General features: G+C 47.4%; 1 protein-coding gene and 1 non-coding gene across 2 annotated transcripts; one reads left to right on the top strand and one right to left on the bottom strand.

The window, feature by feature from the left end:
• Positions 1-404: 404 nt before the first annotated feature.
• Positions 405-512, top strand: LOC114808999. Its single transcript, XR_003756750.1, has one exon. It is a non-coding gene; the product is annotated as a U6 spliceosomal RNA (small nuclear RNA).
• Positions 513-4499: 3987 nt separating this feature from the next.
• On the bottom strand, positions 4500-9635 carry LOC107546817 (vomeronasal type-2 receptor 26-like). The gene is made up of 4 exons (XM_029057308.1): positions 9513-9635; positions 7789-7977; positions 6034-6165; positions 4500-5387 (listed from the first exon to the last, which is right to left on the bottom strand). The coding sequence occupies exons 1-4, from the start codon at positions 9633-9635 to the stop codon at positions 4500-4502; spliced, it is 1332 nt and encodes a 443-aa protein (XP_028913141.1).
• Between the last annotated feature and the right edge of the window lie 10397 nt (positions 9636-20032).

Genomic DNA, 20032 nt, shown 5'->3' with positions numbered 1-20032 from the left:
CCCTCAACCTTCCCGCTGTCTGCCCTGAGCCCTGCTCCTCCTCACTCAGAAATGCGCTGTGGGGTTGAGGGCCCGAATTCTATTCGTAGAGAATGCGGGACTGAAGGTCCTTCCCATTGCTCCCCTGTCTCATCCACCGGCTTCCGGTCTTGGAGCAAATATGCATATGTTAATCATTGCCTCAAAGCAGACATTCCAGCAGCCTCTGTGGCTTCCTGCACAAGAAGAAATTTTGAATCTCTTTATTCGATGATTGAGATTCTCAAAACAGGGAGATATTTAGAGAAAGGATTATTTTCCAGAAAGCACAAGAACGTGTACAGAACATTTGAAAAGAAAAACTGTCGTCTGAATAGGTGTAAATAAGGTGATCCTTAAAAACCTGGATGCAAGGCCTTAAAAGAGTGCTCATTTTGGCAGCACATAGAGAAAAATTAGGAAGATCTAGAGAAGACTAGCTATGACTTCTATACAAGGGTGATATGAAAATGTGTGAAGGGTTCCATATTTATTTTCTTTATTTCTCCTAGATGCTTTTAATCAGTCAATGGATTTATTGATAAAACTCTATGTGCACATCACTTATTTGTATTGATTGAGTGCTTACTGTCTGCAGAGCACTGTATTAAGCACTTGGGAGAATTCAATAAACAGTATGACAGAAACACTCCCTGCCCACACGAGCTTACAGTCTAGAGGGGGAGATGAATGTTTATGGGTGGTCGGGGAAAAGCTGGAGTATTCAGATGGGAGACCATCAGGTGCTTCCCAAGGTGAGGGCAATGTTGACGGAAAAGAATAATAATAATAATTACGGTATTTGTTAAGCGCTTGCTATGTGCCAAGTACTGTTCTAAGCACTGGGGTAGATTCGAGATAATCATGTTGACCCACGTGGGGATCACAGGCTTAATCCCCATTTTAAAGATAAGGTAACTGAGGCCCAGAGAAATTAAGTGACTTGTCCAAGGTCACACAGCAAACCAAGTTGGGGATTAGAACCCATGTCCTCTGTCTCCCAAGCCAGTGATCTTGCCACTAGACCATGCTGCAGGGTGCCCTTACTATCTATCTATCTATCTATCTATCTATCTATCTATCTATCTATCTATCTATCATCATCATCATTACTATCATCAAGAATGGTATTTATTGAGTGCTTACTGTGTGCAGAGCAGCATAGCATAGTGGAAAAGGCATGGGCTTGGGAGCTAGAGGAAGTGGGTTCTAATCCCAGCTCCACCATCTGTGTGCTGTGTGACCTTGGGCAAGTCACTTAACTTCTCTGTGCCTCAGTTTCCTCATCTATAAAATGGCGATTAAGACTGTGAGTTCCCCGTGGAACAACCTGATTACCTTGTAACTACCCCAGTGCTTAGAACAGTGCTTGGCACATAGTAAGCGCTTAATATATACCATTATTATTATTATTATTATTAATAAAATATCATAGAGCTGGTAGACACATTCCCTGTCCACAGTGAGCTTCCAGTCCACAGGAGGAGACAGACATAAATATAAAGAAATCCATCCATCCCTAGATGCAAAAGTATCCCCCTCCACGCTACCCTCTTCACCAACCCCAACTCCCTTGCCCCCTCTTCTCTTGACCCTCTTCCCTTGACCCTCTTGCATTTCCTACCCTCAGCCCTGGATCACTGCCTCAGTTCATTTTCTCCACTCAGGAATGCAGCAGACAGAAATCCAGGTTACAAGCTGTTTCCTCCCACTAAAAATTCATATGTTACCTCAGCTCTGCATTCATTCAATCATTCATTAAATCATATTTATTAGACACTTATTGTGTGCAAAGCACTGAACTAAGCACTTGGGAGATACAGTATAACAGCAAAGAGACATATTCCTGCCCACAATGAGCTCACAGTCCAGAGGGGGAGGCAGACATTAATATGAATAAATAAATAAATAAAATTACAGATATATACTGATGTATACATATGTGCTGTGGGAATGAGAGTGAGGATGAATGAAGGAGCAAGTAAGAGTGGCACAGAGTGGGAGAAGAGGAGAGGAAGGTTTAGTCAGGGAAGGCTTCTTGGAGGAGATGTGCCTTCAATAAGGATTTGACGTGGGAGAGAGCAATTATCTTTCTGGTATGAGGAAGGAGGGCATTCCAGACCAGAGGTAGGATTTGGGCAAGAGGTCAGCAGCCCCATTTTGACTGCCCCTTTCCACCACTCTGAGAGATACCTTTCAAGCCTCCAGCTTTGGTACGGCTGGGAGAGAGAGAGATGAACTTCTGGATCCTCATTCATTACCTATGTAGGTAGTTACAGCACCAACATTAGAGAAGTTGTGGGATGCTACTGGAAATAGCCTGGGCTTGGAAGTCAGAGGACCTGACTTCTGATCCCAGCTCAACACTTGTCTGCTGTGTGACCTTAGGACAATTACTAAAATTCTCTGTGCCTCAACTTCTTCAGTGGGGAAATGGAGATTAAATCCTACACTCTCCTACTTAGATGCTGAGCCCCAAGTGAGATAGGCACTGTGTCCAAACTGATTACTATCCTTCTACCTCACCACCTAGTACAATATGTGGCTTACAGTAAGTGCTTAGCAAATACCACACTCAATAAAGAGTATTGCCCCCAAGTGTCATTCATTCAATCATATTTACTGAGCACTTACTGTGTGCAGAGCATTGAATGAAGCACTTGGGAGAGTACAATTCAACAATAAACAGACACATTCCCTGCCCATGAAAAGCTTCAGGTCTAGAGGGGGAGAAAGACATTAACATAAATGCATAAATTACAGATATGTATTTAAGTGCTGTGGGGCTGAGAGAGGGGAAGAACAAAGGAAAGAAGTTAGAGCAAAGCAGAATGGAGTGGGAAAAGAGGAAAGGGGGGCTTAGTCAGGGAAGGCCTCTTGGAGGAGATGTGCCCTCAATAAAGCTTTGATGGAGGGGAGAGTAATTGCTTCTCGGGTTTGAGGTGGGAAGGTACTCCAGGCCAGAGGCAGGATGTGGGTAATGGGATGGTGATGAGATAGGTGAGTTTGAGACACAGTGAGGTTAGTATTAGAGGAGCAAAGTGTTTGGGCTGGGTTGTAGAAAGAGAGTATTCAGGTGAGGTATGAGGGGGCAAGGTGGTGGAATGTTTTAAAGGCAATGATGAGGAGTTTTTGTTTGCTGCAGAGGTGGTTGGGCAACCACTGGAAGTTTTTGAGGAGTGGGGTGACATGGACAGAACGTTTTTGTAGAAAAATGATCTGGCCAGCAGAGTGAAGAGTGGACTGTAGAGGGGAGAGACAAGAGGCTGGGAGGTCAGCAAGGAGTTTAATGCTGGAATCCATGCAAAATAGGATGAGTGATTGAATTACTGCGGTAACAATTTGGATGGAGAGAAAAGAATGGATTTTAGCAATGTTGTGAAGGTGGGAAGAACAGGATTTAGTGATGGATTGAATCTGTGGGTTGAATGAGAGAAAGGAGTCAAGGAGAATGCCAAGGTAATGGGCTTGTGAGACAGGAAGGATGGTGGCGCCATCTACTGTGATGAGAAAATCAGGGGAAGGACAGGATTTGGGTGGAAAGATAGGGAGTTTGGTTTTGGACATGTAAGCTTGAGGTGATGGGAGGACATACAAGTAGAGATGTCTTGAAGGCAAAAGGAAATGTGAAACTTCAGAGAGGGAGAGAGATCATGGCTGGAAATGTAGATTTGGGTACCAACCTCATAGAGGTGGGAGTTGAAGTCTTGGGAGTGAGTGAGTTCTCCAAGGCAGTGAGTGTAGATGGAGAATAGAAGGGAACCCCCAACTGAATCTTGAGGGAAGCCCACAGTGAGGGGGTGGGATGCATTCATTCATTCATTCATTCAATCATATTTATTGAGCACTTATTGTGTGCGAAGGACTGTACTAAGCACTTGGAAAGTACAATTCAGCACAGAGGAGGAATCCATGAAGGAGGCTGAGAATGATCAGCTAGAGAGATAAGAGGAGAACCAGGAGAGGACAGAATCAGTGAAGCCAAGTTTGGATAACATTTCCAACAGAAGGGAGTTAGGGAGTGTATTCCCCCTCATCCGACCCCCACGCCCCCCAGCTCCAAACATCTGGCAGTCCAGGAGCTTCTGTGATTTTTTCCACCATATCCACCTGAACCTGTTCTGCTAGGACAGTTGTCCAAAACCCTTGGAGTTGTGTGTCCAGAGCAGCCATTCCACTGCACTTGGGATCATTTGGTCCCAATCTGGAGTGGTCTCCAAGACAACCAGGCAGGTGATGTCAGTCATCTCTGTAGGAATTCAGCCTGGGGGAGGGAAGAGCCCAGAAGGTCAGGGGACAAACTCCCCAGTGATCAATGGAGCATCCAGTCCTGACCTGTGATTCAGGTTGGCCACCAAATCCCTCCTGGACAGGACCCCGACAGGATTTCCCTCTCCTATTGTCCTGCGACTGTAATAAAATCGGGGTTGAGAAAAATGTTGGATGTTAAAAACAACAGCCTTGAACTGAGGTACGGGGGTTCATTTCCTCTTCAACCACTCCCAGGTGTTCCTGTTAGGCTGCAGCGGGATCACGTAGCACTTGGGGAAGAAGATGCAGCTGAGAAGTCCAGCACCAGAGGCCAAGATGGAGAAGATCTCCACGGCCACCATGGCTTTCCCCTTGGTGCTCTGGTATGCGGGGAGGAAGGAGGCCCAGACGCTGCAGAACACCAGCATGCCAAATGTGATGAACTTGGCCTCGTTGAAACTGTTGGGCAGCCTCCTGGCCAGGAAAGCCACAGTGAAGCTCACCAGAGCCAGAACGCCCAGGTAGCCCAGAAGGCAGTAGAAGGCAGTCACGGAGCCCTCGTTACACTCAACAATGATGAGTCTGGGCTCAGAGTGCACATCCACCTCCAGGAAGGGGGGAGCAGTGCCCAACCAGATCATGCAGATGGTCACTTGGACCAGGGAACAGGACAGGACTGTTGAGGTTGAGGCTCTGGGCCCCACCCACCTCCTGACCCTGCTCCCCAAGCTCGTGGCCCTGAAGGCCAGAACCACGGGGAAGGTTTTGGCCAAGATGGAGGAGACAGCCATGGTGAACACGACCCCAAAGGCCATTTGTCGAAGGAGGCAAGAAGCCGGAGTGGGTTGGTCGATGAAGGTCAGAGCACAGAGAAAGCAGAGCATGAGGGAGAGGAGGAGGGTGTAGCTGAGATTGCGGTTATTGGCTCGCACTATGGGGGTATCTCGGTGCTTAATGAAGATCCCAAAAACCAGGGCTGTGAGGAGAGAGAAGGAGAGAGATGTGCAGACCAGGATCAGACCCAAAGGTTCCTTGTGGGACAGGAAAGTCACCGCTTTGTGGAGGCAGCCATGTCTCTCCATGTTTGAATACTGATCTTCACCACATTTCACACACTGCTCTGTATCTGAAAGGAAAGAATCATTCAGTCACTCAGTCAATCCATAGTATTCATTGAGTGCTCACTGTGTCTAGAATGCTGTAGTACCTGTTTGGAGGAATACAATGAAACAGCATGGGTAGACAGGTTACTTGCCCAGAAGAAATTTACTATATAAAAGGGAACACAGACTGTAATATAAATAAATTAATAAATAATTGGTAATCATATAAGTGCTCTGGGAGTGAGGGTGGAGTGAATATCAAATACTTAAAGAGGGAGGAAAAGAAGAAGGAACAGAGTATTGCTGCACCCATTTCCCTCCTCCAGATCAAGGACACAGCCAAGTTGGGGCTTTTGGGGATCCAAAATACGTCTCGTCCAAACACTCTCTCCTACCTCCCCATCCAGTGCCAAGTTTGCATTTTCCATCCCTTGCCCTTGCTCTGCAGTCACACCAGTCCATGGGCAGGAAGCTGCTGAGGAAGGACTCCTGGATATCTGTGTCTGCCCTCAGGAATGACCATCTCTTGTCTATCTTCTGGGCTTTACCGCTGCCTGTCTCTGTCTCTCCATGCCCTGGGTCTCTCACCATCTGGCTTGTATCCACAGGCTGTGGGGCAGTGAGACCTGGTTGGGTCATGCAAATAGCTGGATCTACTCACACACCTTCCTGTCTGGTTGGAAATCTCCCCCTCTGGGCACCGGACACAAAAATAACAGCAGACGGCCTCCCCTTGCTGGGCACGTTTTCTGAATCCGGGTCCACAGCTCCTGTTGCACCATGAACGTGGAGCCTGAATTTTCATGACAGAGGATAGCGACAGTGATGATGGAGCTCCACAGCCCCGAACCCACCTGGGTGATCCCAGGACCCTCTCACCCAGAGGCCTCCCCACAACCTCCCAAGCAGGTATGAACGCCAACAAGGGCTGGGCTACAGGTGCCCCCCTTCTCCACCTCACTGCTTTTCCTTCTCCTTGCTCAGAGTCTGGGGCCTCAGGGGACCAGGGTGACCATGTCCCATTTATAATCTGTGGTGGGGGTCTCCCTGAGCCTACCCCAGGGTCAAGAATAATTTCCAGACAACCCTTCTTCCTCCCACCATTGTTCACTGCAAGGAGTTTCTTCCCCCCAGCCCCGTAAACCTTAAATTCTTCACTATATCCAGAAAGTTATATTTGAGAAACTATGCCAGAAAGGTGCAAAATTCTGAATAGATGAATACTAAAATATTTTCATTTTACTTTGACCCATCCTGGGGCTGCCATTCCACTCCTGGAGTTCTCACTAGGGAAATTGCTCTGAGATCCCCAGTTCACCAAGCTGGGTTGCTGTGATCATCAATATGGGATCTCACCGTGACTATGTGGGGATCACGTTCCCCAGGTGACCCTTTGGCCAGGGTGATAGACCCATCACCAGCTCCAGCCCTTGGAGAGGACTAGAAGGAAGCCATGCCAGGTCAAGGCTCTCTCCACATCAACCCCCTCCTGAAAGAGCCAATTCCTTACCTAGCCCGGCCCAAGATGTGGTCAAGCAAAGCCATTGGCAGCTTCCACCTCCCCTCCATGTCACTTGGCCCAAGGTCCCACGGTAATCTTTCTATGTCAGGTTGTAGGGATTTAAGCCTCAGCTGAGCTTCCTCAACATCAGTGGCACCCACTGGACTGTTACACTGCATCCCCAGAACCCCATGCCACTGGAGAAGCAGCATGGTATAGTGGATAAAGTATGGGCCTGGGAGTCAGAAGGTCATAGGTTCTCATCCCATTTCTGCCACTTGTCTGCTGTGTGATCTTGGGCAAGTCATTTAACTACTCTGTGCCTCAGTTCCCTCATTTGTGAAATGGGGATTGAGACTGTGAGACCCACATGGGATAGGGAATTTGACCAACCCCATTTACTTGTGTCCACCCCAGTGCTTAGTACAGTGCCAGACACAAAGTAAGCACTTGAGAAATACTATAAGTATTATTATTATTATTATTATTATTATTAAGGGCAGGGATCAGTCTGGAGGGAGGGCACTAGGCTGGCATCATATGACAGGGGAGGTAGGACTGCTGCCATCTTGAGTTGTAGCTCCTCCCCTTCACTTTAGGATTAGCAGAATTAATAGGACCCCCAGGCATGCCCACTCTGGCTTAGTTTGAGTGTTTAATTGCCCCGATGTGTCTGCCTATAGTCCCCTCTACCCCTTTTAATCTCAGATCATTCTCCCCTTGAGGATCAAGGTCAGTGTTTCATTGCTACCAAAGTATTCTTTCACAGCACTAGTTACAGTGCTGTGCACACAGTATGCACTCCCTCAGTACAATCACTACTAGAAGCCTGGGACTACTGCCCCAGGCCATCTGGGAATTCCCATTGGCTGCTTACCTGAGAGCATCCCCCGGGCCACATGATTATTGCTTCACTGATGACAACATCTTGGTCAGGGGTGCCTGGGAGTCCATCTCCCCGACTTTCACCAACTCACAAGTTCCATTGGGAGAGATCACAAAGTTCAGAATCTCAAATTTTGCAGTAGACCTGTGGTTCTCATCCAGAAACACTGGTTCCCCCACAGTATTGTCAAACTGGACTTTGCTCAGAAACTCATGGAGCTGAAACGGATAAAAGGAAACTGGAGACTCCTGACTCCAGGGGAGGTGAGATTAGCTGCAGTGGGGTTTGCTATGGTCAGTTTGTTTGATAGTACTTGTTAAGTGCTTACTATGTGTAAAACACTTTTCCAAGTGCTGGGTTAGGTACAAGTTATTTAGGTCAGACACAGACCCTGTCTGGCATGGGGTTCACAGTCTTAAGTGGAAGGGAGAACAGGTATTGAATCCCCATTTTACAGTTGAGGAAACTGAGGCACAGAGAAGTTAAGTGACTTGTCCAAGGTCACACAGTTAGCAATTGGAAAAGCAATTGGCAGAGCTGGGATTAGAACCTAGGTCCTTGGACTCTCAAGCCCATGCTCTTTCCACTTGGCCATGTCGACAATCGGGTCAGTGATTCAGAGAGGTTGGGGTTGGATGGCCAAATTGCCTCTAGCGACAACCAAGAGTCAGCATGACTTAGTGGGAAGTCCTCAGGTCTAGGAATTGTAGGGCCTGGGTTCCAATACTGGCTCTGCCACTTGCCTGCTGTGTGATCTAGAGCTAGTCACTTAACTTCCTGTACCTCAATTGCCTCATCTGTAAAATGGGGATTCAATACCTCTTCTCCCTATCACTTGAACTATGGGTCCCATGTGGGACAAGGACTGTTTCTGCCTTCATTATCTTGTATCGACACCCATGGTTAATAAAGTGCTTGGCACCTAGTAAGAATTTAACAAATATCATTATCATCATGACTTCCTAAGAAAAGTGAAACTGGTTGGCAAAAAAGGAGACCAGGAGTCTTGGAGCAATCATCCCACAGGGAGGTGATTTCTGCTCTCCCACCTTTAGCCCTGCTGATGGCCCTGCTTCTCTAGATTCCCTCCTCCTCCCTCCCACGTCAGCCACCCCACCCAGGAATCAGGGAAGTCTCTGTTTCTCCAGCATGGCTCAGTGGGAAGAGCCTGGGCTTTGGAGTCAAAGGTCATGAGTTCGACTCCCGGCTCTGCCACTTGTCAGCTGTGTGACGGTGGGCAAGTCACTTAACCTCTCTGTGCTTCAGTTCCCTCATCTGTAAAATGGGAATTAAAAGTGTATGAGCCCCACGTGGGACAACCTGATTACCCTGTATCTCCCCCAGCACTTAGAACAGTGCTAGGCACCTAGTAAGCGTTTAACAAATACCAACATTATTATTTCTCCCTCTCCCTCTCTCTCTCTCTCTCTCTCTCTCTCTCTCTCTCTCTCTCCACATGAAAGGGAGAACAAAGAAGGTAACCCAGGGACAACGGACCTCCCCTTGAGAATATTCTCCATCTCATCCATACATAGACAAGGAGGAGGAAAGGGAGGGGCATGTCTGTCTAAAAGCAAGGGACAGCCCAACCCCAGTGCCAGTGACCCTGCTGACCCCTTGTACTCTGCAGTTAGTTTGTGGAGATTGGGAGCAGGGAGCTGTGCACAGGAGGGAGAAGGGCAGGGGCGATGACTGTAATGATAAGGATGGAGACCTGTGAAGCTATGCTCTGTGACCACCCTCCAAACCCCACCATCTCCAATGGGACAGCATTGGTTATTCCAATAGATATAAGTTGGAAGAAAGTAGTACTGACTGTAGAGTAGTCACCACCTCTGAGTATGTGGGTGGTTGAAAAGTCCAATCTGAGATGCATGGTCCTACCAGAAAGGCTCTCCCTTGTCAAGTTCTTAAGTTTAACATTTGCAATTCCTAGAACTGTGTTCTCTTTTCCCTGAAATGGATAAACTACATCCTAAATCAGTATTGGGATCAATAACATTTGTGAATTACAAATTATTCATTCATTCATTCAATTGTATTTATTGAATGCTTACTGTGTGCAGAGCACTGTACTAAGTGCTTGGAAAGTACAATTCAGCAACAAATAGGGACAATCCCTACCCAACAATGGGTTCACAGTCTAGAAGCGGGAGACACACAACAAAACAAAACAAATAGGCATCAATAGCAACAATACAAATAAATAGAATTATAGATATACAGACAGGGAATGTATCTACCAACTCTGTTGTGCTGTAAATACCCAAACTCTTAATGCAGTAGATGGCACACAGAAAGCATTCAAAAAGCACCACTGTTTAATTGACTGATTGATTTAGACCTTCTTTTTTTGCAAGGATGTGTGTGGCTGGCCCAGCTGAAACACCACTGATTAAAATTAAAACAAACCAATTTTTATTGCCCAAACCTTAGTTCCAGTTTAACCAGATGCCCTAGAGGGACTTCTTACATTAGGGCAATGTTTCTCCACTCTCCTACCTGCAATTTTATTTCAGTGTATGGATTTCTAGGTTTCAGTCTCTGAACCCAGTCCTGTATATGACAGAGGTTAAAGGGTGAGGTTTCTCTGAAGGAGTAAGTTTCTACAAGGCCCTCTACTTCTTAACTTCAGAAGGTCCTTCCTCTTTTCATTCATTCATTCAATCGTATTTATTGAGCGCTTACTATGTGCAGAGCACTGTATTAAGTGTTTGTGACCTCTAGTCTGAAAGCTCCTTGTGAACAGGGAATGTTTCAACCAACTCTGTTGTAGCATACTCTCCTAAGTGCTCAGAACTATGCTGTGAAAAGGGTAAGCTCTTACCAAACACCTGCTCCCTGTGCCAGCAGAAATATTACCTGCCAAGGACGAGGCACCAGGCAGTCTCCATTTTCCAGAGATTCCAGGTTTGAGTTGGATATGTTATCGACAAAAATTAGACAAATTAGAAAGGGTTCGTTTAGTCAATGAAGAGACGAAAGACTCCGAGAGAACGGGTCAAAGAACAGGACAGTAGGAAAGTGGCGAGCGGCCCGTTCACCCCAGTGGGGTACGAGTGACCGCAGCGCCCCGATCCCGGGCCGCCCTGCCCGCTTTATTGGTACGGCGAAACCCCCCGCTGGCACAGGGCACCCAATCGGGGCTAGGCACACATAGTAACAGTAACCAATCAGTAAGCACTTTGGTGATCCCGTGACACCCGACCGGTCCACGCGAGAGTGGCACACGAAGTTTGAAGTGGCACATGGTGGAGGAGTTTCACGTGGCGTGGCCATTTTACAGTCCACATGGCACAGGTAATGGCGCAGGTATTTTATAGCAATGGCGCAGATTCCATGACGTAGGCTTGAGGCTGGCCTCACCATCGCCATCTTGAGGCGGTCCGCAACAGTCCCCCCTCTGCATCCTCGGGGCCAAGAGGCCCCCGAGAGACGCACCAGGAGCCCTGGCTGTTATCGGGGCGAGGATGGGCAAGCAGCCGGAACCTGTAACCCACCCTAGAGTGCCCTGAAGACGACACAACCAGGAAAATACAAAAAAACATATATAACCAGCACAGGCAAGGAAGCGCAGCCCATCCAGACGAGGATCGACGAAGACGTAGAGGTGGGACGCTGGAGGCCTGCGGGGACGGAGGCATTGAAGGAAGGCACGAAGCAGCCGGTGGCATGGGAGGCGACGGCACAGGTCCTCCGGGAGCCGTCCCAGGGACGTCCACAACAGCTGCTTTCACCTGCGAATGATGGATCCACGCCGAGCACTTGGCAACACGAATTGCAGAGGAAGTGGTTAAGAGAGAACACAACCAACCACGAGGACAGTATAGGTCCTTGCGGGGAAAGCCTCAACTCAGCCCGTCGGGCATGGCAGAAGCCCTCAGCTCAGGGAAGGGTAATAAAATCAATTTGGAGCACCTCTAAAGGGAGATAAACCTAGGGATGCCCTGCACAGAGTGGAACCAGAGGATGGGCCTGATTAAACAAACGGCAGATGGGACATGTCTCTGTGACTCGGCATACCAGCGGGTGAATGCCAGGGGCAAACCAGCAACAGGGGACCATGTCGGCTAAGGCCCCTGCCCCAAAATGGGAAGACTTGTAGATCAACTGACAAACAGTGAACACGGCTGAACGGGGGAAGATGGGGAGCCAGAAGTACCCATCCCGCTTGGTAGCCTCATACTTGGTCCGCAACAGTCCCAGACCTTCTCCTCAGCAGTAACAGGCAGGGCGGTAGTCAACAGGGTCGCATCTGCATCAAGCACAGCCACTACCATTTTGTCTCGGACAGGGTCCCGAGCAGCCGCCAAAGCGGTGTGCTCTGCCCTGGCGTTACCCAGGCTGATAGCATCTCAGGACCTTGTGTGAGATCGGACGTGGATGACGGCCACTGCAGCAGGTTCTGCCAGAGCTTGAAGCAGCCCCGCAATGCGGTTGCCGTGGGCAATAGGCCATCCAGCTGAAGTGACCTAACCACGGGCTCGCCAAAGGGCCTCAGTAGCATGGCAAATTCCAAAGGCATAGCGAGAGTCCGTGCAGACATTCACATGGCAGCCTGCAACCAACAGGAGCACCCGAGTAAGAGCGACTAGTTCCGCAGCCTGAGTGCTATAGGAAGGAGGTAAGGCGGTCAACCAGAGGATGCCAGGGGAGGTAACAACTGCGGCCCCAGAGAACTGGAACCCATCATCCACCTAGGAGGAACTAACTGTGAAGAGCTCAAGGTCAGGGTCCTGGAGAGAAACGTCCGTTAAGTTCGGCCAGGCCATGGCCACTGTTGAAGCAACCTGGACACAATCATGTGGTCTCTCAGCTGGAACCATCGGGTCTAACGACCCAGCTCCCAGTAGGGTGGCGGGATTTAAAGCACTGCAGCGCTCCACAGTGACAGTGGGGTTACCAATCAAGGTGAGCTCGTAAAGTGTCATACGGGCAGCAGACAATGCCTGTGTGGCCCTTGAACGACGAGGCATGTATGACAACCCGGTGCCCCAGAAACAAGTCCTGGGCGCCATCAAGGATATTACAGGCGGCTACAATGCAACAAATACAGGGGACCTGGGCTTGAATAACAGGATCCAATTGTAGGGAATAGTATGCCACTGGACCAAGGGAAGGGCCGAGGTCCTGGCAAAGGACCCCACATGCCACGCCAACCCGCTCATGGACAAACAGGTGGAAAGGTTTTGAATAATCAGGGAGCCCAAGGTCAGGGGCAGTTCCTAATGCAGAACGTAAAGGATCGAAAGCTTGCCAGGTCTCGGTATCCCACGGGAGGGGTTCTGGGGTCCCGGCTGTCAGAAGGGCATATAAGAGTTTGGTGAGAAGGCCAAGTTCAGGGATCCAGGAGCAACAGAAACCTAACGCTCCCAGGAACAATGGAATACCCTACCCCGCCTCAAAGACAGAATTGCTGAACCCACCTTATCAGAAAGCATACCCATACACATGAAAATTACCAAACCTTTCTTCCCAAACAGCTTTTTGTACAACTACAAAGTACTGCAGGTTAAGATACTCATCTTTGCCTTTCAAAAATTATCCAGCTTTGCATTTCAAGAATTTTTCTAACACCACCACATGAACTTTGCTGAGATTAAACTAAACGCTCTGTGGTAAGACGATACATTTCAAACTTACAGTAATGCTTAATGCAAATGCAGTTTCTCCTTGTGAATATTCCACTAAAGACAGTACCCAACCTCTTCCTGAATAAACAGGCTTGTCAAAGCTCAGGAAGTGAAGATTTTGCTATACAAACAACTTGAAGAAACTGCACCTGCACCTTTAAAAAAAGTATACAATTTCAATCAACTGCTGTACTTCCAAAGGTTATAAAGTTGGGAACATTTACATTCAATTAGTTTGGTTCAAAGAGGAAGGTCAAATGATAAGATTCTGCAATTCCAATTTCACCCCATTGTTTTCCTGGATTGGCTTATCAGACCTATGTACATTTAAAAATCCCATATACTTTTCTTATTCCCATTGTTTAGGATAAAATTTCATTCGGCACCTGAATTGAACTAACAAAAAAACCAAAACCAAACTTTCAGCATTACAGTTATAGTTACAAGTATATTAACAGTGGGATGGAAAAAAAAAACAACAGACAAAACCAAGGCTCTATGCCGTCAACTACTATCGGAATACCTATTACAAAATATGCAAATTAAATTTTGCTAGCTTTGTTATTAAATAACAATTCTGTGCTTAAATTTACAACATTTGACTGTCTCTTAATTCAAAAGGCAAGGATCATGTACAAATTTTGGTTCTAAAATCTTGTGAATATTTCAAATTTTACATAGAAAAATTAAGTCACTTTCCTTTGAGTATATTTACCCACCAAGTTAGGCGAAAGGGGAAGGAGGAATGTCTACCTCATAAGGGGTTGCCTGGTACCTTAACCCATTGGAAAAGAACTTTTACTCATAGGTCAAATACCTGTTTTCTTATCTTCCCAATAATGCATTTCCCGAGAAAGATGAACTGTTCTAAAAGGGAAGTTTTTCCATTTTCCTGGACAGAGAAGATTAGTTAATAGAAATATATATTTTTTCCCTCCAATTCTTCCTGAGAACTAAAGAGTAGTTCTTAAATTGAACGGGACTTTTATCCTCAAAACCCCTGTAAGGCTGGTGATTTGTTTGGCCCTTTTTTTTCCCCAAAATTTTTTAATGACAATTTTGAATTAATAGCCCTATTAACAGTGGATCTTTCAAACAAAAAAAAGCTTTGGGCGCGGTGGGAAGGTGGAATGCCAGATGAGTTCTCTTTAGACCCATCTTAATCTCACCACAAAATTCAGAGGCTGCGATTACACAGTAAAGAAAAGAAAAGGAAAGACAAAAGGTAAGAGGTCCATGCCCCCAGGATCTGGGCAGCCAGTCCCACCATTCCCAGGTTCAGAGGCTGCGACTTCACAGCAAGGAAAAGACAAAAGAGAAGAGGTCCATGCCCCCAGGAGTTGAGCAGCCAGTCCCACCATTTCCAGGACAAGGCCGGGGCGGCTGAGGCAGGCAGCAGCGGGGGGGGGGGGGGGCGGCGGGCACACGGCAGCAGCCAGTGAGGATAGCCCTCTCAAAGCCACCCGACTCGTTCTGGTCATTAATCGAATGGATAACCGGGTCCATCCGAGGACCGAGACAAGGCCACGCCACAACACGCTCCACGTGGAAAATTCGGGCCCGAGGGGCCAAGAGACAGGAGACCCCGCAGACCCAGAAGAGCAGCGGCGGGCGCAGGGAAAGTTACGAAGGGGGGAGAGAAAGGTAAGAAGCGATTCTAGGGCCGAGGGGTCAAAAGTACCCCCCTCTGCCCAAAAGTAAAGACCCTTTTCATCGGTTAAACGTTTCCAGTCTGGGCAGCACCAAATTAGTTTCTGCTTGGTCGCTGCCTTTTTTTAAAAAAAAATTTCTCTTTTTTCTCTCTCTTTTTTTTCTTTTTCCGTGGTCGCCAAAACTGTTATCGAAAAAATCTTTTTTTTTCTCTCTCTCTCTCTTTTTTCTTTTGGGAAGGCAACCCGTCTTCCATGATTCCCAAACACGGTAACGCAGCGATCCGGCTCGGGGTGACTACTCCCCATTTCGTCCAGACAGCCCTACCGATGAGGACTCTTGGACAGTCCCACTGGACAGCCGCACTGGGGCTCTCAGTATTCCATGTCGGCCAGGGTCTGCGACCCTCCTCGACTCCACCTGCGCAGGAGTTTTCCCAACGTCCTCCCGGGTCCTCGACCCCTCGACGTTACCCAACGTCCGTCCGGGTCCTCGACCCCTCGACGTTACCCAACGTCCACTCGGGTCCTCGACCCCTCGACATTACCAAAATTTAAATTTAGGAGCCTCCCCACCGAAGGACTACCAGGGCTTCCCTAAAAGCGGGGTTTGGGTTTAGTCGACTAGTCTTCTCCCTTGTAGGCGTTCGTCAGAGCGGGGATAACTCACCGTCCCACGTTCTCTCGTGCGGAATCAGTCAATCAACATGACAGGGTCCCTTCGTAGTCGATAAAACTGTTATCGACAAAAATTAGACAAATTAGAAAGGGTTCATTTAGTCGATGAAGAGACGAAAGACTCCGAGAGAACGGGTCAAAGAACAGGACAGTAGGAAAATGGCGAACGGCCCGTTCACCCCAATGGGGAACGAGTGACCGCAGCGCCCCGATCCCGGGCCACCCTGCCCGCTTTATTGGTACGGTGAAACCCCCCGCTGGCACAGGGCACCCAATCGGGGCTAGGCACACATAGTAACAGTAACCAATCAGTAAGCACTTTCGTGATCCCGTGACACCCGACCGGTCCACGCGAGAGTGGCGCACCAAGTTTGAAGTGGCACATGGTGGAGGAGTTTCACGTGGCGTGGCCATTTTACAGTCCACATGGCACAGGTAATGGCGCAGGTATTTTATAGCAATGGCGCAGATTCCATGACGTAGGCTTGAGGCTGGCCTCACCATCGCCATCTTGAGGTGGTCCGCAACAGATAGGAGCAAGTCCTGGAGCCCGTGGGCCACGGCATACACAGCGTTGTACACACTGTAACTCAGGGCAGACATTGTGAGAGAAAAAAGGTGCACAGGCAGCATCTCCAAGGAAGCATTTTCTGAGCATTTTATTCCACTCTTTTCAGGCAATGATAAGGAACAATCAAAGGCAGATTCCCAAAATTCCTTCAAGATAATGGCTTCTGGATATTTTGCTGGTTTAAGTGTCCGCAAAAAATCTCTGAAACCAGGAACGTCTTTAGCATGGTTCGCCAGAGTCAAAGTCCCATGAAAATCGTAGCTATTTGTTTCATAGGTCATGCTCAAAATGAAGTCCCAGTGCAAGGTGGTGATCAAAACCATCTTGAAGAGTCCAAAATTCTCTATCACAAATCTCAGAAGGTTCAGGGACCCTGCATCCCCATAGGCAGCCATCACTGCAGCTGATGTAGCCGTGACACTGGAGTAGATTCCCTGGGCTATATAAAGGTTGAACTTTCCACTAGGGATCTTCTTGGTAAAAGAAGACACTGTTCCTGACCATCTCCCTGGTCAGATCCCAAAGGAATCTCTCTCCTTTCATATCATCTGATTACCACCAACCCCACCCAGGTCCAGCCGAAATGCACCATTAACCGGACCATCCCCCAGGGCAGAGAGGAGAACCTGGGGGCCACCTGATAGAGAGATGGAAACTGTACCTTGTCATGCAGGATTGGGTCAAATGGGCCATAGGTGATCTGGGTAGAGAACAACAGAACTAAGTGGGAGGTGTGAGAATGTAGCAAATCCATCAAAAGTAGTTACTTAACTCCTGCTTTGGAAAGTGCACGGTTCACACTACTAGGGAAAAGATAAAATAAAAGCAAAAAGCAACAATACCTATCCTCAAAGAGATTTTAGTCCATTACTCCAATTTATTGACCATTTACTGTTTGCAACATTTTTCCTGCCCACATTGAGCTAACATAGGAGAGACAGATACTCAAATAAATTGTGCATATTTATAGAAGTGCTGAAGGGAGGATAGGATGAATAAAGGGTACAGAGCTAACCAGAAGGGAGATGCAAAAGTTAGAGGGAGGAGGGGAAATGAGGGCTTATTCAGGGAAAACTTCTTGGAAGAGATGTGATTTTAGAAAGTCTTTGAAGGTAGAGAGAGTGATCATCTGACAGATATGAAGTGGCAGAGTTCTGGGCTAGAGACAGGATGTGGATGAGGGGTCAGGAGCGAGGAGACAAGGTAAAGGTACATTGATTAGGTTGACAGTAGGGAGAGAAGAGTGTGAGCTGGGTTGTAGTAGGAAATCACCTCTATGCTGATGACACTCAAATTTACAACTCCAGCCCTGATCACGCTCCCGCTCTGCAATCTTGCATTTCCTCCTGCCTTTAAGACATCTCTCCTAGGATGTCCTCCTATCACCTCAAACTTAATATGGCTAAAAGTGAACTTCGTATCTTCCCACCCAAACCCTGTCCACCCTTTCACTTTCCCCTCACTGTTGATGGCACCACAATTTGTCCTGTCTCTCAAGCCCATAACCTTGACATTATCCCTGACACCTCTCTTTCATTCAACCCACATATTCAAACCCTCACTAAATCCTGTCAGTTCTACCTTCACGACATCGCTAAAATCCACCCCTCCCCCTCCATCTAAACTGCTACCACATTAATGCAAGCACTTATCCTATCCTGCCTTGATTAATGTTATCAGCCTCCCTGCTGACCTCCCTGCCTCCTATCTCTCCCCACTCCACTCCATACTCCACTCTGCTCCCCAGTCCATTTCCTTCAAAAATGTTCTGATTGTTTCCCCACTATTCAAGAATCTCCAGTGGCTGCCCATCCACCTCTGCATCAAATAAAAACTTCTCACCATTGACTTTAAAGCACTAAATCACCTTGTCCCCTCCTACCTCGCCCAGCTACTCTCCTACTACAGCGCAGCCTGCACACTCCATTCCTCTAGTGCTAACCTTCTCAGTGTACTTTAATCTCATCTTTCGCAATGCCGACCTCTCACTCACTTCCTACTTCAGGCCTGGAACATCCTCCCTCCTCATATCAAACAGATAATTGCACCCCACCATTTCAAACTTTATTGAAAGCACATCTCCTCCCAAGAAGTCTTTCCCTGACTAAGCCCTTCTCACCCCTTCCCCCACTTCTTTCTGTGTCTCCCTGATTTGCTCCCTTCATTTATCTTCCCCCCATCTCCACTGCACTTATGTATATGTCTTTAATTGATTAATCAATCAATCAATCAATTTATATTAATGTCTGTCACCCCTCTAGGCTGGGAGCTCATTATGAGCAGGCAGTGTATCTGTTTGTTGTATTGTACTCTCCCAAGGTCTTAGTATAATGCTTTCTATACATTAAGAGTTCAATAATACAATGAATGAATGAAAAGCAAGGTAAGATAGGAAGGGGCAAGGTCATTGAGTATAATGAAGGTCTATGGTAAGGAGTTCCTTTTTGATGAGGAGGTTGATGTGCAATCACTAGTGGTTCATTGAGGAGTGGGAAAACATGGACTGAATGTTTTTTACAAAGATGATACAGGCAGCAGAGTGCAATATGGACTGGAGTGGGCAGAGACAGGAGGTAGGGAAGCCAGCAAGTAGGCTGATGAAGTACTCAAGGTGGAAGAGGGTAAGATCTTGGATTATCACAGTGCCAGTTTGGCTGAAGAAGGAAGGGCAGATTTTGTTGATGTTGTGAATTGGAAACAGATTGACTATGTGGTTTGAATGGGGGAAACTAGTCAAGGATAATGCCAAAGTTACAGGCTTGCAAGACAGAGAGGAAGATGGTGCTGCCTAAATGATGGGAAAGTCATGAAGAGGACAGGGCTTGGGTGGGAATTTGAGTTCTGTTTTGGACATGTAAGCTTTGAGTTGTAAGCGGGACATCCAAGCAGTGATGTCATGAAGGTGGGGGAAATATGAAACAGCAGAGCAGGAGAGAGATCAAGACTGGAGAGGTAAATTTGGGAATCGTCAGCATGGAGATGGTAATTGAAGCCATGAGAGTGAATGATTCTCCAAGGGAGTAAGTGTAGGTGGAGAAGAGAAGGGAACACAGAATTAAGCCTTGAAGGACTCCCACATTGAGGAATTGGGAGGTGGATGAGGTGCCTGTGAAAGAGACTGAGAAGGAGCAGCCAAAGATATAGGAGGGAAGCAAGAGAGGACAGTGTCAGTGAAGCCAAGGTTAGATCATGTTTCCAGGAGAAGGCATTGGTTCATAGGGTCGAAGGGAGCTGAGAGGTCCAGGAAGATAAGGATGGAGTAGAGACTGTTGGATTTGGTAAGAAGGAGATCACTGGTGACCTTTGAGGGGACATTTTCCATGGAGTGTAGTTGGCATAAGCAGCGAGGCTTAGTGGCTAGAGCATAAGCCTGAGAGTCAAAAGGACCTGGGTTCTAATCCTGCCTCTGCCAGTTGTCTGCTGTCTTTGCCTTGAGCAAATCACTTAACTTCTCTGTGCTTCAGTTACCTTGTCTGTAAAATGGGGATTAAGACAGTAAACCCAATGGGGGTCATTGATTGGGTCCCAACCCAATTAACTTGTATCTACTCCAGAGTTTAGTACCGTGCCTGGAACATAATAAACATGTACCAAAAACTATTAAAAAAGACAGATTGGTGAGGTGTCAAGGAGGAAAATGGAGGAGAGGAAGTGGAGAGAGTGAGTGTAGTCAACTTACTCAAGGAGTTTGGAAAGGAATGGAAGAGCGAGATGGAACAAGAACCAGATAGATGAGGGGTCA

The sequence above is a fragment of the Ornithorhynchus anatinus genome, unplaced genomic scaffold (assembly GCF_004115215.2).
Source record: "Ornithorhynchus anatinus isolate Pmale09 unplaced genomic scaffold, mOrnAna1.pri.v4 scaffold_88_arrow_ctg1, whole genome shotgun sequence".
Taxonomy (NCBI): domain Eukaryota; kingdom Metazoa; phylum Chordata; class Mammalia; order Monotremata; family Ornithorhynchidae; genus Ornithorhynchus; species Ornithorhynchus anatinus.
The sequence above is the reverse complement of the archived record's forward strand: the minus strand, read 5'-3'. Positions and strand labels throughout refer to the sequence as shown.

Coding starts and splice junctions, on each gene's coding strand:
- LOC107546817 (XM_029057308.1), bottom strand. CDS start 9,635: ATGCATCTCAGATTGGACTTTTCAACCACCCACATACTCAGAGGTGGT. Junction 7,978..9,512: donor ATGCTGTCCCATTGGAGATG/GTGGGGTTTGGA, acceptor TATCCGTTTCAG/CTCCATGAGTTTCTGAGCAA. Junction 6,166..7,788: donor TGACCAAGATGTTGTCATCA/GTGAAGCAATAA, acceptor ATGAAAATTCAG/GCTCCACGTTCATGGTGCAA.